Source organism: Falco punctatus, assembly GCF_963210335.1.
Source record: "Falco punctatus genome assembly, chromosome: Z".
NCBI lineage: Eukaryota > Metazoa > Chordata > Aves > Falconiformes > Falconidae > Falco > Falco punctatus.
The window spans coordinates 3,744,283-3,769,947 of record NC_137586.1 but is presented as its reverse complement, the minus strand read 5'-3'; the positions used below and the strand labels follow the sequence as shown (position 1 = coordinate 3,769,947).

At 48.3% G+C, this 25,665-nt stretch overlaps 1 protein-coding gene across 7 annotated transcripts in view; it reads right to left on the bottom strand.

The window, feature by feature from the left end:
• The window catches only part of ZBTB7C (zinc finger and BTB domain containing 7C), a 160,119-nt gene that overhangs the window by 28,043 nt on the left and 106,411 nt on the right, over positions 1–25,665 (bottom strand). The window contains exons 4-5 of one of the 7 annotated variants that reach the window (XM_080371555.1): positions 17,692–17,775; positions 14,677–16,627 (exon numbers count right to left, since the gene is read on the bottom strand). The exons of 5 other annotated variants lie outside the window; for them this stretch is intronic. In XM_080371555.1, coding sequence (XP_080227681.1) covers positions 14,677–14,825 — 149 coding nt within the window. In that variant the 5' untranslated portion in view covers positions 14,826–16,627; positions 17,692–17,775. The remainder of the gene's footprint in view (positions 1–14,676; positions 16,628–17,691; positions 17,776–25,665) is intronic. One more of the 7 variants, XM_080371558.1, reaches the window with a different exon arrangement.

Here is a 25,665-nt window from a genome sequence, read left to right as displayed (position 1 = left end):
TTGCTGCAGGAGGAATTCAAGTCCTCGTGAAATCACTATGAATATTTACCTACACCAGGAGCAAATCCATATTCCTCCCTCCTGGGGAATAAACAAGAAAACCTTGCCCAGATAAATGCAGGGAGAGAGTTTTCCTTCCCCTCCAATACCAGCACTCTCATGCCTAAATATCTCCATGAAACGTGTGTGTGTGTATACACATCTTTTATTCAGAGCTAAATTTACTCTTTAGAATGAAGAATGTTTGTCCCATTGAAGTCAGAAAAATGGAAGAAAGTCTTTACTGTGAGGGTGGTGAGACACTGGCACAGGCGGCCCAGAGAGGTGCCCGATGGCCCATCCCTGGGAACATCCAAGGCCAGGCTGGACGGGCTCTGAGCAACCTGATCCAGCTGAAGGTGTCCCTGCCCATGGCAGGGGGCTGCACTGCAGGGACTTTGAAGGTCCCGTCCCACCCAAACCGTTCGGTGATTCTATGATAAGTTTGCTGAGTCCTCCCATTCACCCCAGCAAAGCTGCAAACTCCTGGTAAACAGAGAAAACCATTCCCAGAATAGGTAAAATTGAAGCTCTGTAGCAATTTTTATATAGTTTCCACTGGATGAAACACGTTTATGTTTTTTTTCTAATTATTCCAAACTCTCTGACTTTAGGGCATTGCTAGAGCCTGCTGATGGGATGCTGGAACCCCACTGCATGCTGGATGGTGCAGGAACGTACATCCCCAATGGCCACCTGTGGGGAGACCATGAGGCCAACAGAGAAGACAGTGGGGCTGGACATGATGTGGATTCAGCTCAGGAAGCTCACACAGTTATTGCACTATTAGCATGGGAAGGTGGAGTCCTACTTCTGTCCGGAGAGAGGGAAGACAGCCCGTCTCCTGCTGAAAGCTGTGGGTGGATGCATTGCACTTGGCCAGCCAGAAGATTAAGGCAGGTCCCTTAATTTCCCAATGGAAGGGAAGAAAAAAGCAATCCAGGGGGTAGAAAGAGCCCGGGTAAATTGCCACTGCAGAAAACAGGGTGGGTAGGGGAGGCTCCTAGCAGAGAGGAGCTGGGAGGAAGGCTTGCGGGGGAGAGGAGGCTGCTGACTGCTCGAGCCACCGAGCGCTTCAAACACAGGGCACAGATAAGTGGAGTCATGGAGCAGGGTGGGAGGAGATGAAGGAAGCAGGCAGGAGAGAAGATTACAGGAGTGCAAGGAACAACAAAGAGGAGGAGAGAGGAGAAGGAAAAATTATGCAGGGCCTCGAAGGTCAAAAGAGTCAACTTCAAAAGGATTCCTTAAAAGACACAAAGCCAATGTCTTCATATTCAATTATTTAGTGCTCACACAAATCTAAGTAATATAGGGTTGGGGTTTTTTTTTGCCTCCCAACACTAGATTTGGCACAAAGGGAAGATGAAGCGGAGGGACGATGAGAGAAGCGTGGGATTCTTTGCTTTCCTAGTAGACCAGACAGGGCTGGAGTTGGTGCTACCCCCTTGCAAAGGATGCGGAGCAAAGGAGAGGACGCTTTTCAGGATCAGGAGGGTGGGAGAGAGCAGCACTTCTCCTTTCTAGAACAAAAAAATGTTAAAAACCTACTTGCTCAGCCTGAAACAAAATGTTTTTCCTAAATTCTGGGCATCTGTTTAATTAAAAACACAGGAAATGTTGAGGCAAAGAAATCACGCTGCCTGTGAGAGTCAAGACTTCTGCTTTGAAGATGCTGAAATAAAATGCTTCCGTTTTTCACAGTTCCTCCATTAATCTGACAAAACTGACCCACACGCACAGTCTTTTTTTGTCATCAAAAACTTCACTTTGTACTAAAACATAGTCAGCTGAATTATCTTTCCCATCTGTACGTAAGGAAGCTGAAGTGAAGTACAAAGCTGAAAGAGCCAGCTCCTGTATCCTGGGGCGTTCAACCCATCAGCACAGTTAAAATCCCTGACAAGCTATGGCAAGCTAATGTCAGTAAAATGGTACCCAACAGGAGATTTGAAGCCAGTGCAGTGAGCTCTACAATAAGTTCCAGTCCATTACACACCAGGCTTAAGTAAAATATTAGAGCAGGTCGTGTTTTAAAGCAGACAGAATAGGTTGGGGAATCACTGAGGACCCATGAGGATGCTCTTGGAGGAGAATGGAAATTCTGTCATAGCCTTTTTCATCTCCCTGACCTAAACACCATCGTTTCCCTCCTGACTGTAGATGCTCCCTCTCACTCAGCACAATGTTCCCCACGTGCCTCTCCAGCAGCGATGGCAGCAGGGACCTGTGCCACCGAGGCAAAGCCATGGTGCTGTTACATCAAGCATCTGCGGGGCTACCACGGCACCCAATGAGGTGATGACCAGCCACATTGGAAAAAAACACAGAAACAAAGTGACTTGTTGAAGGCCATGTAACAGGTCAGTAGCGGAGCAAAGAGCAGAAACCTTGTCCTCCGGTTTCTGCCCACCTGGATCCCAAGTGTTTAGTACTTTTCTGTGTTCAGCTTTGACCTTACGAGTTCCCTTAACCTTCTCCTGGCAGCTTCCTAATGGGGAAATAAATCTCTGGAGAGTATCTTAAATTCTTTTTTATCACAGACTGTATCAGTGTGATAATAAGATCAGCCTTCAGACTCCCCATTAAGTCACAGAAGGTGTGGTCATCAGTCATGCTTTTCCCAGCCTTAATTGCCAGACAGACACTTTAAGTGGAAAGTCCATCTAATGAGCCCAATCATTAAAACATCCCTGGTTCCTATTTGAGATGGAAAATTGTATTACTCTAATAAGGGGGTTGCATCTTTGCCCCCCTATTCAATCATGTGGCATGGGGAAAGGTGAGATTTCTCTGCGAGTTTGCCTTGGATGTGTTTCATTTAAATACAACACCCTATTTCAGGCAAGAAAAAGTAACAAAATCCTTCACAGAAGGAGAACTGGGTGGTTGGAGAAGAAGGTGATGACCTAGAGGTGAACCAAGGGGTCACCGTGGACGGGGGGTGTCACCACTGACACCACGGATGCCTCTGAGGGCTGGCCAGGGGGAGATGGTGGAAGAGCCACCACAGTGGCCGTGCTTGGGTGGAGAAGGTGTGACATCTGGCGTGCTTATGCAAAAGGCTGTATGGGATGTACGAAACAGGCTATTCAACTGGACACCTCGTTCCTAAACAGTTTGCAAAAAAAGGCTTCGTTTGGAGAAAGAATTGGTTATGTCGGCCATCATCAGGAGCCTGTACCGTGTGGATGAAGCAGTTGGGTAGTCATGATTCTTATCTCAGAGAGAGAGAGGAAACTGAGGAAGGGCAGCACACAAATTCAAAAGCCCTTGCACAGTGCAAGTCCAACCAAAGTCCCTAAAACAAGGCTCAGGCTAGAAGTCCTCTGCAAAGGAGTAATCCTCTCCTGCCCTGTCCAGTGCCAACAGAAATACCTGCCTCTCCCACCTCTCCATCTCCTGCTGCTACTTATCACAGAAAGCTCCATCTAGATAAGCTCTGACTAGGAGCTCAGCCTAGGTAAGATCAGTCCAAGTCGGTGGTGGTCACCAACCATGCCAGACATCTCTAGCTACATGCCAACGCGTCCATCCAGCTGCCCCAAGTGACCCGCTCCCACCACAGGGAATCCCAGTGGGAAGCCCAGGCAAGCCTATAGTTATGATCTCCACATCCAACGGCGGCTTTGCCAGGTGCTTGGAGCGCTGGTTCAGAGCAATCCCTAATAAAAACAACGAAGCACGGAAGGGTGTGTTGCTTTTGGGTAATAATACATCTTAAAACTGCACGGTGAGGCAAAGACAACGCCGCACCCTAAGCCACCCGAAGGGTGTGGGCATTATACAATGATTCGCCCACACCCAGAGCCTCCGATGACAATTAACATCCAGCCCTGCGTAAGAATCGGTAAATACCGTATCTCAAACCAGGAAACGTCAACATTTTCCGTGTGCATGAAAAAAACCCCAAAGATGTGTCTTAACATGAACATCACTCTGGGCAGAACGGCACCATCACAGCGCACAGTGATTATTTTCTGCTCTTCTTCTGAAGGAAGCCAGAGTAAAGTCAATAGCAGTTACAGTTGGAGTTCTATTAAGCAAGGATTTTGGAGTTTTCATCATTTCCCTCTTTAAAAAAATCAACAAACAGACATGATGGAAAAATTTAAATGTATAATTACATTTTGATAACGGCTAAGTCATGCGAGGTGCTTTATAGATAATAAAATGACATGATCTCATCACACCCAAGTTTATTTTCATAGCCATAAATCTACTTCTGGTAAAGTCACAGGGAAAAGATTTTACTATTGGGTAATAATAGAAACAAAATAGCACTTATCAAAGGGAAATGGGAGCAAGAACTCACCCGATGCTGAAAGACAACAGAGAAAATCAGTTTGTTATTAGGAGACAGCAGAAATAACTCTTTTTTGCCCGTCTGAGATACTGGTCGTGAGACCAGCTGGTTATTAAAAGAGATCCCATTATTTTTAATTTTTTTCCCCCTAAACCACCGTGCAGTTGCTGTGATGCTCATGAAAACAGCAATTAAAGATGCAGCTCTGGGTTTGCACCTCCAGCCACCAGTGTATCTTAGAGGAAAAACAAAAAAGCACCAAAACGAGAGTGTCTCCAGACCAGTGCCTAATAATTTCTGAGGTCTGGAAATTCAAGTTGCTTTTCCAACATAAAGTCACCTGTTTTCTAAAAAAAAAACCCCAAAAACCAACAACACCACCAGACGACGATTATGATAAAACTACCTTCTGGGTGATCCCAGGTAAAAGGCAGAGCTGATGCTACCGGCTTTGTGTCTGTGTGAAGGTAGAGTTGCCATATACCTGCCTGAATATGTATATGGCTCAAAGCCTTCCCAAGGGACAGGCGGTGCTCCTGAGGAGGAACGCTTGTTGCAATATTAATGAGGGAGGAGATCGGACCGCCAAGGAGAAAAGAAATATATCTTCCTGGCTGACACAGCGGGGACAGTTTGGATAGCTCAGGAACAAGGGGGTTATGCTGGACCTTGCTGATTGCCTTCAGCGCAGTCAATTGGGGCAGATCAGAAGGTGTTTGCATGGATAAGAAAGTCCTGCTTGAATTTCTTAATCCTGATTGTGGGCAGGAGAAGGGATGGATTTTAATTCTCCAGCCATAGATCCAAGTAACAGGAGCGAAGCATAGCCCTACCAGCATACGTACAGGCAAGGAAATAAAACTACCCACTATTATTGTTTGCTGATGATAGCTTGGAGCATCTTCAGATCCAACTAAGTTTCTACCGTGCAAGGTGCAGGACGATGATGATTATTATTATTAATCATTATTACCACTGTTACTACTACTACTTGCAGTGACCGTTTATACTGCACCAATGTCTTACATTACAAATGGGATGCTCATCCCCTTGTAAGCACTGTATAAGCAAGACCAAAGAAGGCGCAATCCACCCCTAAATACCTGTGCTCCAAACAAACAATGGGAGAAAACAGGTTTCCTGGTTTCTACAGAGAGACTTAGTGATTTTCTGAAGGCCACGGAGGAAGCCCATGGTAGAGCCAAAATCTGGTGTTAGCTCTTCCAAATCGCAGCTTCACACTTTATCTAGTCCATCAGTTGCCTAAGGCTCAGCTTTATCCTAAGACTAGAGGCAGCTTAAAGCTCAGAGGGGCTCTGGATTGGGGCCACCGCGTGGGCTTCCCATGCTAGGTGGTTGCCACATGCTGAACCTTGTGCCCGCACCTCGTGGTTGGTGGTACCAGCCCACAGCTGGCTGGCTCAGCCCATCACCAGCGGCATTTTGGCACCTGGCAAAGCCAGAGGATTTTGGTTTGCACCAGGATAGCATAAATCACCCAAAAGAGCTGAGATGGCAGGGTCTGGGTTGGTGGCATTCCCACGGCTCACCTGGGATTTTCACCAAACAAAAGCAAAATGATTTGGGCATGAAGAAAAAGCAGGTTTCCAGGGAAGGCTGGAGAAGAGCTCCCAAGGGAAACACAGGGATAGTCAGAAAAGCTGAGAACAACGGCTTATTGCATCCAACGGCCAGCCTGGCAGGGCGCTGGGGGAAGGAGGGGGCAGGGAGGGCTTTGCAGGCAACCAGGGATGCTCAAAAAGAGGTACCAACAGCAGCAAAGCGGGGCTTTTCAAAACATAAACAGTTTTGGGGAAGAAACGAGAATGGCATGCGAGCTAAAAATAAGCAGCAGCAAGTGAAAAAAGGATTAAAGGAGCCCAAAAGAAATAGCGAACAGCAAATTGCAGGGAATTGTTCAGCAAACAATAAAAGTCTCCTCGCCATCTCCCTGCAACAGGCAGGTGGCACTGGGAGAAAGCAACCAAAGACAAATGATAGCTGCAAAAGGGGAGATGGAGCGGGGGAGAAAATTCAGACCTGGCAGATTTGTTAAGTGGTTATTTTCCCTCTGTCTTTGCAGAAGACAAAGGGGAGGTAAAGCTCCCCAAGACAGAGATTGTATTTCACTCCGTGGTCAAGAAGGCTTTCGAGTGTCTGCAGATAGTGGCAAGAAATGGTCCTAAAAAGATTAGAGCTCTTAAGGTAGGGCAAAATACTACATCCAGACAACACACTCAAGTTTTAATGACAGTGGCGAGAGAACTGAGTGAAGCATTGTCTGCTGCCTTTAGGAAACTGAAAACTTAATTTGAAACGGTGCAGGCTAGAGCTGGGCTTTTCTCACGAGAAAGGCTTTACTCCTGCCCTTTAAGCATCACTTTTTATCCTTGACATATATTTTCCATTCACCGCTTTCCCACAGCCAACACCGGTTTAGGAAGGGTCTTTCTGTGTTTTTAGAGTGATTTGGGTAGCTTGCCTTTGAGCATCTCCCTGGTTATAATGTATTTCTTCTCGCTGCAGCCCTCTGTCAGGCTATTATCCGTGTTTACGGATACCCAGCTGAGGGATAAAGAAGTGGCTTCCTACAGATGCATAGGGAATGTGCTGGAAAAGAAACTCACACTGGATTCCCCAAGTCTTAATCCCCAGACCACCTCCTCCCCCTCCTGCCTCTGTGGTTCCTACGTTGGCTTGTTAAGCTGGACAGGCCGATTCCCAGTGGATGTAAACCAGCAGAGCTTCCATACAGCCCATTTTATACTGGGAGCGAGACCAAGAATCGTGTCCAGTCTTAAATCACAGAATCATTTAGGCTGGAAAAGACCCTTAAGATCATCAAGTCCAACTGTTAACCCAGCACTGCCAAGCCCACCACTGACTATGTCTTGACTGGATCAGGGATTTGGTGCCCCCCCCCCCAAAAAAAATAAGGCTGATAGCTATGGGCCCCACAGCGACTGATGTGCTCCATGGGAGTAACCAGGACCCCCCTGCACCACTTGGCTTGGGACAAGGACAAAACAGGGCATTGCCTTGCCCTCGTGGATTCTGAACAATTTCCCCTGAACAATTCTCGCGGCTGCATCCAGCGGGGCTGGGGGGACATCGCCCCTACGTTGCCCCCACCGCCCCCTCTGCTGCTGGGTGACACGGAGATGGCCCCACCGTTCCCATCCCAGCTCCTGCATCCCCCAGCCAAGCTGCAGGGCAGCAGGGACCCCCCTGACCTTGCCCAGGGCTCTGTTACTAAGAATAAAACACAGCGGGCTGCGCTGCACCGGCACGTGGTGGGATAATTGCAGGGAAGCGGCTGCTGTAGCCCAGCGACCGCAGTAATTGGGTACGGGCCATCCTGTAGCCAGGTTTCCCGTGCTATTATCCCCTTATTAATAGAAACCAAATCTACCTTTGCAGAGACAGCACTGTGAGCCTGGAAATTATGCGGTGCAGGGGCTGCAGGAAGGCATCTGTGGCATCTTTGCAATAGCCACAGCCCTTTGCCACCCAAGGGCCGGATCCTGGTGGGATCCACAGGATGCTCCCACCCAAGTCATGGCAAAATCCCAGCCATCCCGACCCAAAGCCCTCTGTGGTCATTGGAAAGGTGAATGTTAGACTCAGCCACATGGCAACTGCCCTCATGGAGGCAGGCGAGTGAGATTGGGTCTATTAACTAATTCATCCCAGTAGCATCCCAGCAAGGTACGGCAGGAAGTATTAATTTCATCTCCCAGGGATGAAATTTCATTTCCAGGGAGGAAAACTGAAGGTCTGAAAGGCTTGAATTTCCTCTTGCCCACACGGATGGGGTATGGCGGGTCCCACAAGCTGAGCATCCATGGATTTAGGGCTGCAAAATAATGTGGGGCATCTCAGCTGGGATGCTCTTGCCTGAGTGCCATGGGATGTTGAACGTAAAAGACAAAGCTAAAAGTGACGGCATCATCTTAAGGAGAATCAACCCACAATGCCAGGGCTGTCCTTGCTGGAAGGTGTGAAAGCAAAGCACTGATTTCTAAGAAACCCAAGGACAAGGTGAAAGTCTCTCTGGGATCTTCCACGACAGGACTTCAAGGTCAATATGGTAGCATGGCTTTCCACGACCAGGACAAATATGGGTCTCTTTCCTCACCTCTCTCTTATTCCGGGTTAACTTCCCCTCTGAAGCCCAACTTGGAAACAGTCCTGGATAAAATGTGCCCCTGGTCATGACTTTATTAATTGGGTAAGCTGAGATGAAGGCACATGGCGTGAGCCAATATTAAAGCTGGAAGGTAGGTTAGGTGCCTCCCTCTAAAATGCAGTTGATAATACAGAGAATAAGATCTGCTTTGGTACATTTTTGACGCAGATAAGAAAAGTAGCTTTATTAAGGTCTTCAGGACCATTTGAATCTTGTCTCAAATATGGGATTTGGTTTGAAACTTCCCCAGCGATGTTCACTTCTACCTCCCCTCCTGACTCATGGTAGGCAAAGCCTAGCAGATGGCCTCCTACAGTAACAATTTTAACTATCAACACTGTTAATACCTCAAGAGTGACGGAAAGAATTATCAACCCATAGTATTTCCAAGCTTCCCCATTTTTCTTCACCTCTTCTTTTCCCAGCCTTTAACGCTTCCCATTTCGACGGCAATTAATACCAGCCTTTCTGAAGATGAATCCTACAGGCTTGCAACCAAGTCCTCACAGAGCCAAATCAGCACAGATACGCTAGAGAGCAATGCAGATGGTTTCTTCTTCCCTTGAAACTCGAGACATTGCTTCTGCTCGACGCTGCGTTGTTTTGCAGGCTGGGTATGTCAGGAGCACGTCCCTCCCCATATGGCAAGCGAGAAGTCGTCCCAGGAAGATTAAAGCAGAGAGAGGAGACCTGGGCTGCCTCCTGCATTTTTCAGCCCTTCTCCATCACTTTGTGAAAGGCTGGTGCTGTTAAGCAACTACGTAAGACTTGAAAAGCATGGGGGAAAATAAATAATACATAAATGCCAAAGTGTGTTGCCAAGGTCACCTCCGGGATGGATCTGTACCCAGGCGTGCTACCCTCCAGACAGCTGCCTGCTCCTGCCCTGGAGAGATGTCACCGAGAGTGAAATGGAGCTCCTGGGCAAGCCGCTGTTTCAGAGTGATGCATCGGAGAACCTTGCAGGTGACAGAAACTGTAATTGCTGTGATTAAACTTCACCGGCCCATTTCACCACCGTGAAACCCAGCTTCACTGCTGATTTCAGCAAAAGCAGAACTGCTGTCCCTACCAGGGGAGAGGCTGGGAGTGCTAGGGAGACCTCTCCCCAAAGCATGAGCGAAGCCTCACTGCCTGAGCAGAAGGCTCCTTGTGCCACCTTGTACCCTCGAGGCCTCGTGGATGCTCTGGCTTCCATGAGGACCAGAGTGATATTCTCCATCACCCCTACAAGTCCAAACCAGGTGCAGACAGCCAACAGCCTGACAAAAGGGGGTCTCAGACCCAGTGGGAGATGCTACAGAGGACTCTTGGGGTTCAGGGCAGCGGTGCCCAGAGGCTGCAGAGACCCCAGGGGAGCTACACTGCACCCCATCAGCTCCATCCCCATGTCCTTATTTCAATGGCAGCTTGGTCACATCAGCCTCTGTTTTTCTCAGCAAACCTGCGAGAGCTCAGTGGCTCTGTAGCAGTAAGAGAGAACGTATTGGTCACTTCATGATAGAAATGTAAAATAAAAGGTACCCCGTGGCTGGGTGCAGCCATGACCACGGTGTGTGAGCTGCCCAGGCTCACAGCATGGAGTGCTGGCTGTGCCAGTAGTGCCAGCAGCACACTGGAAAAGAATCTTCTCCCCACTTTGTCCCTTCCATGGGTTAGGAGGTGAGGCATCTCCTCTGGAGCAGAATGCCTGTCCTCCAGAGATGATACAGGAGCATCCAGCCCTTGAATCACAAGGACACCGGGAAGTGCCCAGGGTGCTGGGAGATGATGGTGAGGACTGTGGTCCTTGGGGTGGCTGCTTCCAACCTTGTTGCGACGGACAAGTCATGACATCCCCCTGCCTCACTGCCCTTGCCTGGAAAACTGCCAAAATACCCCCAGAAAAGCACTTTGCAGCCCACTAACCCCCCTCTTCTCTCCTGTGCCTGCTGCAAAGGGCAGCTGGAGGGGCTCCGGAGACACAGCACGCAGCAGAGCACACAGGGATGCTGCAAGGACACCTAAAATGAGATGCATTCAGATAGTCTAATGCCTCTGCAAAATAACCCCACGCCTGCTAGGATCAGAACTGGCTACAAAGGTTATAGATGTTCCTTGAGAAATATTAGTTATATCTGTGTCCATGTATTTTCTAGCAGGAGATTACAAAGCAACCGGCAAAAGAGGGGAAAAATACTTCCCTTGTTTAGCACAAAAATATAGGTAACAATTATTAGGCAATAATTGATTCATCCGATACTTTATTAACTGGAGTTCGGGTGTGCAAGTGACAGGCTCTGCAGTGAGCCTTTCATGTGACACGTTATTAAAGGCTCTTTTTCTGGCTCCGAAAGGCGGTGGCTGGCAGATCAAAGGTCAGACATTTCAAGGAGTAAATTGGTTTAATGTGGCTGCAGATAGCCTCACAAAAACCTAATAAATATGCAGTGAAATGTAAGGAGAGAAAATTGTGGACAAGAGAGACAATTACTTTGAAACCAGGATAAGAGCAGCACAGGCTCAAATTAATCAGCGTATAGACTTCTCTCCATCTCAGGATTTAGTATTCAGAGCAAAAGCCCGGCTGATGGTGTGATGTGCTGGGGCCGGGGGGGGGGGCGGGGGGGGCACTGGTACCCAATGCCAAAACCTGCCAGGAGGAGATGCTCAAACTCTAAGCCACAGTCAGGGTCGTACCTGGAAAGCCACCCCTGACCCACAGCAGAAGATGCTTATGAGCATCAGGGGATCTTGATGGTGAAGAGATTATCCCCTCCGTGGCTGAATCCTGTGGGAAGCCCTTGGTGTGGGCTCACGGTGGCACTGGGACACCAGCAGACAGCGACTCACAGCCCAAACCCCAGTGTTCAGTGGTAAAAAATTAACACAGAGGGGTTGAGTTGTAAGAACTGATGCTTTTAGCTCATCTCCTTGGTTTTCACTTGATCTTAAGACTTTTTCAGAACCATACCTCACTTATTTTTAAACTCCAGGCAGCAATGTCTGAATACTTTGGGGTTTTTGTTTGCATTTCTTGAAATGCATTAACTCAAATGACTTCCAAATGCTTGCAAGGCAGGATCTCTTTGCTAAAAAGTCACAGCTTCGCTCCTTTTAATTAAAGGTGAGAAAACACCCACTCCAGTTCTCTAATCTGGAAAGGGACTTCCTGCACAAAACCAAAGTGCGATATTCCCAGTATGGCTGGAAACAGGAGTGGAGGGAACAAAAACGCCCGGTGCCCCTCGGAGAAGCAGATAAGAGCGCAGCCTCTTTGTATTCCATTTGCAGGCCACCTTCCCCAGCTGAGTCACCGTGCTCTGGCACAATTTATCATGGCCCCACCACACAGCCTGAGAAGGATCAGGCAGCACAACCTGCCTGAGATTTAGCAAAGCCAAGCCTTGCCTGCTCACCCACATGGAGAATTTCTTCAAGCAAGAAAAAGTTGGGACCCAAGGGCTAAATTGCTCCATCAGGCAGCTAATCCCACAGCCTGGACCACCAGGGATGAATGAGATCTCTCTGCCCACCATGTTGGTAGCTTGTTGCTGGCTCTGTCCCTCTGACCAGGATGGAGTTGCACGCAGGGCAGCACTGCCACCTCCCTGGTGAAGAAACCTCAAGAGAAGCTTTGGGGATGGGGCAGAGGGGACAGCTGGTGCCACCTGTGTTCTGCTGGCTGTGGGACACTTCAAGGAGAACCCACACTTCAAGGAGAACCCATGCTTGAAGGAGAACCCATATTTCAAGGAGAACCCATATTTCAAGGAGAACCCATATTTCAAGGAGAATCCACACTGGAGGGAGAACCACACAGTTCAAGGTGACCCCACATTTCAAGGAGAACCCACACTTCAAGGAGAACCATACATTTCAAGGAGAACCCACATTTCAAGGAGAATCCACACTGGAGGGAGAACCCACACTTCAAGGAGAACCCACATTTCAAGGAGAACCACACACTTCATTGGTCACCCACATGGAGAACCGATGGGGCACTGACCCCCACACCTGCAGCCCACACTGGCAGCTCTTGCCCTGAGTTATCTGTGCATGTATTGCTCTGCCATAAATCAGGAGCACTGACAGTGTAATTTGTATCTGGGGAACCTGGAGCAATTACAAGATCAGCCCAAACACCATTTGTTTCACAAGATTTTGCCCTTAGTTAGCACTGTTGTTCTGCTTTAATTACACTGCAATTAATTGCAACAAAACTGTTTGGAAAGTGCACGTGCACGGTAGAAAGGCTGGGATATTGCAACCTGCCTGCTCCTCTGCAGCCACAAGCATAAAATCTCTGATCCTCTTTCGATATAACACTTGACACTGATTTTACCACCCTCTATCAAGAGCATCTCCCAGTCCTCTCAAAAACAGACCAAGACCCATGGAAGGTGACCACTGACCCATTTTACATCCAGGGGAATGAAGGCGTAGAGAAGCAAAACTCTTTAATTTCTCTTCAGACACGACTAAGAGGGCAGAAGGTGCCAGAACTGGACCGAGCTTGGGGCTGGATGTAAATCACAACCTTCCTCTCTGCCCTGGGATGCTCAGATATTCTCGTGTTCCCTTGCAGCTCCCAAAGCCACCCAGCACCTTGAAGGTGCTGGGCCCTGCCTCCTGTCCATGGGGAAGGAAAGCAGCATTAAGCGACACCTCCCAAAAGACAGAAGGCAGTGAGACTTGGACCTGATGATAAAGGAAAGCAAATCCAACCCGCTTCTTTTGCAGTTTGTCCCCTTCTAGTATTTCCAGCATCTAGCCATGGCATGGAGATGTTAATCCTGACTGAGGTGGACTTCCAGAGCCCCCTTTAGCTGGCATTCAGTCTGTCGGCACAGACGATAAAAGCAGCTGTAATGCAACCGCGGGGCCGGCGCTAGGGAGTAAGAAGCCGCCAAATATAACTGAGGATGCCTCGAGTTTCATCCCGACTGAGTATTTCTGTGCAAGAAAGACTGCCGCACCAGAATTCTCTAGCCCTGCAAGGAACACAGGAGTCAGGAGACGGGGATTAGCCGATGTGAATCATCTCCTCTCGCACACCACCAGCGAGTGGCCAGGGCAACAACTGGCTGGGAGGGCAGGAGGGGAAATTTCTCATTTTGGAATTGCTCAGCATTGATAATAAAAATGTTCTTTTCCCTCCCGCCCCCCCCCCAGCTAAATACCTTGCCGAAAAAAAATGCTCTTGCTTTTCTTTCCCCTGCTGTTTTCTTTTTCCCTTCCCTTCCCTTCCCTTCCCTTCCCTTCCCTTCCCTTCCCTTCCCTTCCCTTCCCTTTCCCTTTCCCTTTCCCTTTCCCTTTCCCTTTCCCTTTCCCTTTCCCTTTCCCTTTCCCTTTCCCTCTCCCCCTCCCTTTCCCTTTCCCTTTCCCTTTTCTCCTTCCCCTCCTCTCTTCTCCTGTCTCGTCTCCAGTTTTCTCCCAGGAGGGTGTCAAACTTTCTCACCTCCATTTTTCTGGTAGCAGATGGGAAAACTTGCCGCAAACCACGGGAGAACAGTGACAGAGGACATGAGCAACGAGGAGAACGCTGCAGATCACTGCCTGGCCACCCAACAACGGGCACAGACCCCACGTGTTCTTGGAGGCCCCACCAGCCTCTGGATCGCTCCCCAGCAGCCCAAAGCCACAGCCAGATCGGGGAGAAGGGCCCAAATTTTGCATCAAGGCAGCAGTCCCAGCACAGGGGGCTGTGAAGCCACCTCTCCAGCTGCCTGGCTGGCACTGTGGTACAACACGGTGTAAGGAGACCTCATGGCAGAGGTGAGGAGGCACCTGCTTGGAGGATCTCATGAGCTTATGGCAGACCAGAGCTGGCCAGGGACCCAGCAGGCAGTGACAGAGGGTCCAAGGGCAGCAGCAAAATGATTTGGATTATCCCAGCAGCAGTAACTCTGGAAGATTCAGCTGATCCAGGAGACCTCCCAGACACATGCCTAGAGAGCCTGGGGTTTGGCAGAGGATCTGCTCCATCAGCTTCAACACACCTTGGCAAAAGGTGCCCAGATACCATGGTGACGGGCTCGGCAGGGATAAACACCGAACATGGGTGTGGGTTGTTTGCATAGTTAGGAAGCTGGCTGGTCTCCATCCCTCCACCCTGCCTTCTCCCAGAGTGCCAGGATCTCAATCCAAAGTGGTCTCCTACCTCCTCCTGGTCTGGCTCATCCTCGGGCAACATGGAGGCACTTCCCAAACTGGTTCCCTGCTAGGCAGGGCAGGGTGGGGGATGGTGATGCCAGGCTGCTGCTTCTCCCTGCTCCCCAGGAGGTGGAAGTCATTTGGTGGTCCCAACATCCACGTGCCTGCCTGGCCTCACATGGAGATGGTGCAGAGCTTTCATGGTGTGGGACATTCCCTCCTCCTCCTTTTCCTCTTCTTCTGCAGCTGCCAAGCACATTGCGCCCCTTGCAAAACCACAGCAGCTGAGATGTGGCATCCTTCCCTCCCCCGCAAAAAAAAGCACTCACGACCACCATGCACCCATTCCTTAGGGTCAAGGACATCTTTTTGATGGACAAGGAACGAAGCAATCCCACAGCAGCAAGAAATAAATCTGTAATTAAGGCAAGCTGCTCACATGAGCAATACTTGAAAATTATGCAGACCTGTGAGCAGCATTGCCATCGGGCGTGCGGCTCCTCTCAGGCTTCCAGTAAGGAATAAAAAACCTCTGACTAACATAAAGAGGCCTCCAAATCATTCTTGGCAGAAACATCCCAGCCTCGGATCCCCTCCCTCTATTCATTGCTAAAGCTCTCAGCCAAAGGAAAATAAAGCGTGCAGCTACCTTGCTGACCCAACCCACAGCGTGTATAGCTGGGTGCTGGCTGCCCCTTCTGCACCATTAAACACTAATATAATAGTGCATAATAGATATATGATACATTATATAAAGGTATATATTTACATTATTATAATAATATATATATATATAAATATTTATGTATAAAAATATATAAAAAATATATATACACATATATATATGTGTGGGGCTGCATGGGCAGCTCCACACAGATGGGACCCAGCGTGATGCTGCCTTCCTGACCCCATCCAGCCGGGAGGGCAGGGGCACGGGCAGACACAGGGATAAGCCCTCCCATCACTGCCCGCTTTGCTGGGATCACCCACACACGCTCAGTAATACCACATTTCAGTGCGGTCTGAGATCCTTCACCTTACCTAATTACTTCCAAGTTTATAAAACCATTCCACCGGTGACACTTAATGGGAAATAAGACTACGAACTGGTGAGGGAAGACTTAAGCGTTTGGAAACTATTTTAATAGCTTACTGTTTAATTAAGAGCAATAGCTCTGACATTATGTCAGTGAAACTTGCCACTTATTTATTAATTAGAGGAGGAATTTCAAAGGAGGCTAAGGGAGTTAGGTGCTGGACAGCCCCGGGCTCGCTGGAAAATCCCAGGTTTGTACGGCTAATGCTTGCTCGGTGCTCAAACACGCCGAGTCTGACTCCTCATTGCCTGGCACCTGAAGTAAACAGCATCAAGCACAAGCATAAAGTGGGTGTTAAATGCTGCCTGCTCAGAGCACAGGTTTGAAATGTCCTTTTTGCAGTGGTGGGAGTGATGGAAGGCATTGGAAGACCAGGGAAAGGCGACAGAGCATCGCATCTACCTCTCCAGGAGTTGCTGGGCTGTCCTGGGGTGGATACACCAGGATACATGCCAAGAAGCCTGTAAATGGTTTGCTCTCCAGTGTGGGGTGTGGGGGATGCCAAAGGGCTGGCCGTGCCCTCCGCACCCGCTCCCTGCGACCAGGGCTCAGACAGACCCGGCTGTCTTTGCTGCTCCCAACCTACAGATCCTCCCCGGAGGAGAAACCTCCAACCAATTCCACTTCCACCAAGCAGAAAGGAGGGAAAAGTCCCACTCGGTCTCATTCCCCCAAATATTGTACCTCGGTGGTGGCTGCCACATCCCCTTTTCGAGGGCAGAACAAGCTGCAGGTCCCTGAATGACCGCGCCAAGCATTCCGTCCACCCGACACGCTCCGGAAAGCAACACTGGGATGGCTGAGCGCCGGTTCCTCCTCTGCTGAGCACATTCCTCCCCTCCTGTTTTCATTCAGCCCAACCTTAAACTAAACCACGTCTGTTGTTTTTATCGGCAGCATGGCTCTGGGAATTACCTACGTGAGGTCAGGGGAGCTGGAGAGGGGGTTTGTGCTGCTGAAACAGCATTTAATCTCAAGAAGGAGCTGTTAAAAATATTAAAGTATAAACTAGGTGTAACATACCGTCCTGCTGCGTCCCATTTGCCAGTAAAGAAGCAAAAAGATCCTGAGATAGACTGAGATTTAAACCCAAACTCCAGGTAGGGGCTCTGCAGATAAAGCACCTCCAGTTTGCCCGTGAGATCCCCGCTTGCGGCACGGGCGGCGCGGAGCAGGTTGGCTTGAGCCGGGCTTACCCCTGCGCCAAGCAGCAGCCTCATCCCAACTGTGCTTCCCAGCCTGTCTTTAATCATGATTTCTCTGCCAGCACCAAATCTGCTGAGACTTTTTAACTGTTTAAGAGAACGTTTTTCCCCACACACACAAGTTTTCCGCAAAGAATAACTGAGAGAAAAATGACTTTAAAACAAGTATCTACAAGTATTAAGAATAGAATAGAATATATAGAACAGACCAGAATATATATTCTATTCTATTATAAATTTTAATCGTCTGCCTCATCTGAGCCCTTCTGCCCACCCAGCAGGAGATGTTAGCAAATGTGTTTTTGCACTGATATTTCCTACCTAAAACAAACAGACAAACAAACAAACAACTATGCCGAACTTGGGGGGGTGTGGGGGGGTGGAGAAAATCCGCAAATTGAGAGGTTGTATCACACAGGTGTTAATAACACAGGTAAAATCTCCATGCTTGGTAAAGATTCAAGATACCAAGCAAGAAAATCAGAAAGAAAATTACAGTTTTGAATTGAAACAGCAACTAAAAGTGCATGTAAATGGCGACAGATCTGTACAGAGGATCACTACGACGTGCCGAAGATTTCTAACATGAACACGATTAGCCTCCGAGCATGAAATTCAAGCACCTTCCCCTCCCCTCAATAAACTGCAAAAGCTTTAAAAAGGGGGAAAAAAAAATTAAATCATGTATTTCAGAAGCTGAAAATGCAGCATCCGACCCACCTTCCCACTCCGGATGCCGACCCTCGTCCTCCCCTCGCCTGCCTTCGCTGCTCGGGGGATCCGGCAGCGTCGCTCCCCGGGTGTCTGCAGCCGAGTGGAGATTGTCATTGATTTGTGTGCGGAAAGTTAAGCCTTTCTAGGAGCGGTTAGGAGAATTCACTCCCACCACTCCCTCTAAACCAAAAGTATTTGGCACAGAGCCCTCCTCGTCCACCTGTGCTGTCAAGGTCTAAACAACATGCGGGATGTGGACTGATTTTACTGGGATCTTTTAATGCTTTCTTTTTAAACAAGCCTACAAAGTTATTTGGAAAGAAAAACTTGGCAGTTTGTTGTATTTTTGTTTGTTTGGTTTTAGAATCTCTTTTTTTCTTCAAGCAGATGTATTGCATCCTTTCTTATTCTCCATTGCACATCCTTTTCGCTCCCCACGTGTGAGCCAAGCCCCTCCCTGGTGTAACTGGTGACCCCTGACCACGCAAGGATTTGCCCCCACAGGGATAACTCTGTGGGTAACTTTCAGACCGATCTGCTCCGCTTCCCCTGCAAACCGTGTCCCTGTTTGGATAAGACAGGGTAAACCAGGGGGTGGGGTATGAAAACCTTCTCTTTTAAAAAGAGCCGGGTACAATTTAACTAAAAATTCAGGTTTGTGCATGAATGATCCAAGCGAGCAAGAAGATGGAGGCAAAGCATCTTCAAAGTGGGGGGCCGTTGCTTACCGAAGTCCTCAGTCACTGTCTGGTCCAGGTTACAAGACCCCAAATTAGGTGCCAAATCCAAGGAACAAGTGACTGGGAAAACCTTTCCCCAAGTGCCCAGCATGGAGCTTCAAAGCCCCCTCGCCCCCAGGTTTTGAAGCCATGCCCTGGCCACCTCAGCTGCACCCACACAGCCAATGACCCCGTCCCGCACCCACCTCCTGTTGTCCCCATCCACGAGGCTGTCCCCAGCACAGGAGCCACCCCACCGGAGCCCAGCTCAGCAGAGCGTGCCACCTCCGCGAGCAGTTCACCTGGCTCAGCCCGGCTCGCCGGCATGTGCGCAACCCCAAAGGGCTGGCCATCACGCTGCATGATAAATAACAGGTCCCTCCTCTTCTCCTTGCTGCATGCCCTAGGGATCAGCTCATCCTTGAGGTTCTGCCCCAAATTCAGCAGCCACATCTCCAAGCATTAAGTTAAACACTGCATTTAAGAAAACACTAATTCCTTTCTGGCACAGGTATTACGACAACAAAGAAATACAGATATTTTTTCTCTAATACAATAAATCCGGTGACAGCAGCTGGAAACAGACTTCCATGTTACATACTTTGCTTCTGGTTTTCCTTTAAAGAAGCACATTAAAAAAAAACAAAACAAAACAAAACAAACCCAACGCAAATCACAACCAAAATTGTTTATTATTTTTTAATTGTTTATTAAGGGAAACCTTTCTGAAGCGTGAGGCAAAATCAAGTGTAAGATAGCCTGGGGCAACCTGGCAGTCCCAGACACGGTTTGGAAGAGATCCGTGCTCAGAGCACGGTAACTTTTAAAACTTTTATTACATGTTTTCTTTGTCTGTAGGAAAAAAAAAATAAATGCTGCTTCCATCCCCACACCCAAACCACTATCTGCAACTCCTCTGACTACTGGGTTTCTAAGGAGTGTCTGGGTAAATCAGTAAATGAAGTTGGTGCAAACAATATGTCTGGCCCCAGATAAGGGTAAAGCAAAAGTTGGGCAGCATCCAGCGACCGCCGAGATAGTGTGGAGAGGAACACCAATTGCCACCTGCTGCTTTCCTTGGGACTTCCACAGCCTGCATCCCCCGTGGGATAAGAGAACCCACTCAACCGCGCACCTGTACCCCGGCCAAGATCCCCAAGCACAAAGCCAAGCAACTCTTCATTTCCCATAAAAACTACAATTTTTTTCTCATCAAAACGCCTTGCCTCCATCAATCCACCAAAGCCAACGTATTGAAGAAACAATTACGTCTATCCCGCACTATCAAAGTGCATTTTTCATGGTACTGCTTCCCAAGATGGTTTTTAATCAACGTGTATGGAAATGTCCCCAGCACCACTGAGGGGCTGGAGCGTGTCCAGAGCCGGGCAGGGGGCTGGGGAAGGGGCTGGGGCACAAGTGCTGTGGGGAGCGGCTGGGGGAGCTGGGGGGTCAGCCTGGAGAGGGGGGGCTGAGGGGAGACCTTCTGGCTCCCTGCAACCCCCTGAGAGGGGCTGGAGCCAGGGGGGTCGGGCTCTTCTCCCAGGGAACAGGCGACAGGACGAGAGGGAACGGCCTCACGTTGTGCCGGGGGAGGGTTCGGCTGGGAATGAGGGAAAATCCCCTCACGGAAAGGGTGGCCAAGGCTGGCACAGGCTGCCCGGGGGGCTGGAGGCACCCGCCCTGGGGGGATTTATAACACCTGTAGGTGTGGTGCTCGGGGCCATGGTTAGTGGTAGCCCTGGCAGTTTTAGGTCAATGGTTGGACTCGATGATCTTAAGGGTCCTTTCCCACCTAAACAATTCTATGATTAAAAATGTCCCCAAATTCCTGCAAGCCAAACCCAATATTTTCATACAGAAGAATACTTGGGGATGGACAGTGACAACTGAAACATCTCAGTGATTCCTTTCAGTCCAAAACCACTGCAGACCAGTAAGTCACCACCAAACCCTGGAAATTATTTGCCATTATCAATGTGAAATTGGTTCCTCGTTTTTTGATCACCGCTAACAGAGGGATAAACAGGTCTCCTAGACTATAAAAGAAGAGAGGTTAAATTACTTCTAACAGGGTGTGAAATAAGAATAGCAGGAGAAGAGAAGAGACGACAAGAGAAGAAAGAGTTGTGCCAGACCCCACCTTGGTTCACAAGCACAAGGAAACACCTAGTAAAAAACATTAATAGAAAAGGTTGTCATGATTGCTTATCCCGGGTCAGGAAAGCTGTAATTACACATATATTGAACTGAAAGCTTTCCAGAAGAAAGAGCACTTGAAGGATGCCTGTCCAATCAGAAAAATAAATTACCATCAAATTTAAAGGTTTTCATGGGCAAAATAAATCTTGACACATTTTTGCTTTCTACGCTTTAGGGGTTTGGTGTTGTTTTGGTTTTTTTTTTCTTAGGAATAAACAGTGATTCATGGATTTGTGCAATCTTTTGGTTTTTTTTAGGAATAAACTATGATTTGTGAATTTGTGCAATTTTTCCTTTCATACCTGAGTTTTTCAGGCTGGTTTTAAACTTTTGCTAGTCGGAGCCCAATAATCAACCTCAGTGAATCCAGCTCTCTTAGGAGCCAGAGGAAGATATTTGCCACTACAAGATGTGCTGCACCAGTCTCATTTTTCAAAGGAAAATAATTTTCTTCTTCAAATATCCTTATTTCATTACCAAAACCTGTTGGTAAAAAAAAATATATTTTTTTACAGGTTAATTTTGGTAAGAAATAAAACCCAGCAACATATTCCGCCCCCTCCCCTGCCCAAATCTCAGAGAAACTGCTTGCATATGGGAAACTTGGAAAAGCCTGGCAAGGTTTCCTTCAAGGTGTCTATCCCACACACCCGCACGTGTTTCCATTTGCTACGGTGCACATCCCCATTGACTTCCAACACTGCTCTCCAGGCAATAGAGTTAATTTTTGCCTAAGTGCTTCCAAATGTTGGCCTTATTTTAAAGGTGGTAGAGTAACTGGAAGGAAGAGATGGAGCCCACAGCCTTGATGCACACCTTCATCACTGGGGTACCATCACGTCAGGAGGAAGGAGGATGGGGACACAACCCATCTGGTTTAAGAAGGTCTCTGTGCTCATGGCTCAGGTAAGAGCTGCTGGGTTTTCATCTTTAAAGGTAATTGTGGACATTGGAAAAGGGTGAGCAGGTGAGCTGTGAAAGAGGTTTCCTTGCCAGTTGCCTCACGCTCCTTAGATGAGGAGCAGTTTCCAGCGAGAGGGTGAATTGCCAGTTACCCCATGACACAAACCGGGCAGATTTGCTGGTCCAGGCTGTATGTACTGGCACAGCTGCTGTCACAACACTCCTCTCAAAAAAACCAAAAAAACCCTCTAAAGCAAATCAGTGAAAACCAATGTCGATTAAGTGCTTTGCTAAAACATCTAGCCAGAGTCTCAGTGATTTCATATTTGGAACCTTAATGGTCATAATCCAGACCGCTCCTAAGGGATCTCCAGTGCTTTGCCTAACATGGATGGTGGAACTCAGTGAGGCTCCATTGTCGTCAACAGAAATACAGTCATTTATGCTACCCAGAGATTTCCTTGAGAAATGAAAACACACTTTGATTTCTATCGAGGAACAGGGCTGGATGAGGCCAAGACGATATTGTATGGGTATACAGGGTGCACAAGTACAGATACACGCTGTATGTGTAGCTATATGACAGGATTTTGCTACTTCATATGGCTTCATTGGGAAGCTTTCAGAGAAGGAGCTGCACCTTAATGTCCCCTCTTCCCCCAGTATATCTGCTCCGGCAGGGACTGGTACCGGCTCTGGAAATGCAGCCACCTCTGAGTGAATCACAGAATGATAGAATGGTTTGGGTTGGAGGGGACCTTCAAAGCCCACCCAGTCCCACCCCCTGCCCTGGGCAGGGCCACCTCCCCCCCAGCCCAGGTGGGTCCCAGCCCCAGCCTGGCCGTGGGCACTGCCGGGGACGGGGCACCCACAGCTGCTCTGGGCAGCCTGTGCTTTGCCACTCTCACAGTAAGGAATTCCTTTCTTCCTAATATCCAACCTAAATCTCCCCTCTTTTAGTTTAAAACCACGACCCCTTGCCCTATTGCTACATGCCAGCCATAAAGCTGGCCCCACAGCTCCCAGTCCCTCTTGATCCACAGTTCCCAGGCTTTTTTGCTCCCCTGCAACTTCACAGTGCCACAAGGCCATGAGAATGATCCCGTGTTAGCAAGAATGTGACAAAACATCTGCACAAACTTCAGATTCAAACTGTATTTTGCTTGGAAGACCTTTCCCCACTGAGTCTTACTCTTAGTCTAATGAAAGAAGATGAAGCTGGGCAAAGCCATTGCCTCAGCAATCTCTTGCCCAGTGGAAGAGAAAGATCATCTCCAAGGGCGACAGACTAGGATGTGGAAGGCTTGGTGACATGGCACCGGAGAGGTGCTGTAAGGCTAAATGTATTACATCCCCCTCCAAAACAAAGCCGTAGCCAGCTCCTCTCGGGTAAGCGCCATTCTCAGCGCTGAAGATCAGGGAGGGGCCAGGATCCTCATCTCATCCCTGAAGCCGCCAGCAAGGAGGGAATGACACCAGCTTCTGCTCCCCAGGGCACACGCTGTGTGCGCGCACATCTCCTCCTCGAACCCATGCCTATATAAATACTTGATGTATCACTTGATTACTTCATCAGATGACACGCGCCTCAAGGCAGTAGCCAGGTCACTTCACTCGGTTTTAACACTTCAGTCCTTTCCTTTTCATCAGGAAAGATTTCTGAGTCTGCTTCAGCTTGTGTTTGTGCAGGGCTGGGACTGGGTCAGGGCAACTAAAAATAAAGGATCATAGGATGAACCCTAAACACAAACGGACATTAATAATAAAAGGCATGATGTGGATCACAGAGCCACTTTGCAGAGCTTGACAGGTTGGCACAGAGTTTGATTGGAGGCACCTCTCCCAGCCCAGGGCAGCTGAAGCTGGGTGAGATGAAGACCTCCAGGGATGCTCAGACCACATAGGGCTTCTGAACATCTACTTTATGCATGTCACCACCCCTGATTCCAAAAAACCTTCCCAGCACCCCAGAGTGAACTTGAGATAGGTGGTTAAAAACCTAAATGATGTAAAGACAGTCTGCTGGGAGGTGAAAAGGAGGCAAGTGGAGAGCATCTAGTGATGGCTGCAGACTTCAGCCTGACTTCCACTGCAATCACTTTAAACCTCCTTGCACAACCCACAGCTCCAGCACAATTGCTACATGCAACTTTTGAAACACGTTCCCTGCCTCGCAATTTCTTGACAGGTTATTTTTGCTTTGCTCTCGCACAAAATGAGCCATGACTCCTTGCTGGGGTCTGCTCGCACCATCCCACCCATGGATGGGCTAAGGACAACCAAGCAAACTGTCCACTGTAACCAGCGTGCCAGTCTCCAGGCACTGATAACTGTCTGCCCTGACCACTTGCTTTCATTTCCACAATCTAGGAAGTTATTCTTATCCGGGAATAAGAAATTTAGCAGAAGCTCCCTGATGTGGGTGGAAACAATCTCATTTGCTTTCAAAAGCTGTGGATCAGGCCATAGCTCCTTGCAGAATATCATATTAATAGTGAGAGGCAAATGAACCATTTTACTTCTCCTAGCTAAAAAAAAAAATATATATATATATGCAACTGACCTGATTTACCTTCCTGATAACGTATTTAAAAAATGCTCCCAGGCTGAGGACTTCGCCAGCTGAGATTTCATACGAAATGAGACTGTTTATGTCATGACCGCAAGCTTCTGAAAAATGCCCCTTTAGATGGGAAAGCTCACAAGACCCTTAGGTATAATGATCTCAGCCATATCAATAACCACATTTCGGCAGATTCATTATCTGCTCGCTGGCCTGCCCAGCCGCACCGCGAAGCGTTGCAGCAGGATGGAGTGAGAAAGGGAAACACTGAATTCAGCCATTCTTCCCGCAGAAAAATTGACATGGTGGGTCATTCTTTTCCTTAGCAAAAGCCAAGCTTTTATTTCTTCTGCTTTCACGCCGTGCTCAGGAGGGAGGACCTGGGCTACACACTGATATTGAACACAACCGATCAACCTCCCTGTAGTGGGTGCAGGAGTGTTTTCCTTCACAGCCTGCATCTTTGTTCCCAAGCATCCTCACCCCTCGCTGTCACAGCCTTCGAAGCAGAACATTTTTTGCCTATTCCTCATAATATTCACTCCGTTATTCAAGATTTTAACACCCATGCTAACTCTATTCATGGATTTCAGGCCACACTTTATAGGAAATTTAGGCTCTAAAACAAAGGTTTATTTCATACCGGTATTTTCAAGCAACAGGCACCGCTATGATCACGTATTATGCCCTCCAGCTTCATAGAAAATAAAATACTTCACCCATTAATTTCTGCAGTGAGGCTTTCATTCCTGCCTGCCCTCCAGCATTTAGAAACACAGGCAATCTTGGCTGGAAGATTTCAAATCAAGGGTGTCTTGCCCTGATCCTTGGCAAGTGTTTCTAGCAGTTTATTAGCCTCAGTATAAAAAATGTGCATCTTTTTATCTTTTTTTTAATTTATTTTTTTTTGCCTGGATATGTCTAGCTTTAGTTTCTGAGCATCTCATCAAGCCTTTTTCTGCTAAAGAAAACAGTTTGGCTCTCTTCCCAAAGTAGGGACTTGAAGGCTATGATCCTATGAGCAAGGCTGAGAGCTGTGAGCATCTCCTTTCCACAGCATCTCACTGCTGGGCTACACACCTCTGCTGGCAACCGATGTGGCTGCAGAGAGCTGGACCAGGGATGGAGATTGCTCACAAAAAAAAAGCCATGGATAGGTTGTTGAGGGCTGCACAGATTAAAAGATGGACCCTGTGGTCTTTTCACACCACTGGGTCTCCTCAGCCCCCAGCTTCCCCTTTCCCCATGCTGAAGAAAGCTGGAGGGGGCTGGCAGAGCCCCATCTTCTTCGAAGGAGAAGAAAGAAAGAGGCCATCTGCCCACCTCTTCCCAGCCTGGATGGGCTGGAGCCTGCCACGAAGGCAACATAGAAGAGAATCATAGAATCATTTAGTTGGAAAAGACCTCTGAGGTCGAGTCCAACCATTAACTCAGGACCACCAAGCTCACCACCAAACCATGTCCCTAAGTGCCTCATCTACACGTCTTCTAAATCCTTCCAGAGATGGCGACTCCACCACCTCCCTGGGCAGCCTGTGCCAGGGCTTGGCCACCGTTTTGGTGAAGAAATTTTTCCTAAGATGCAATCTAAAC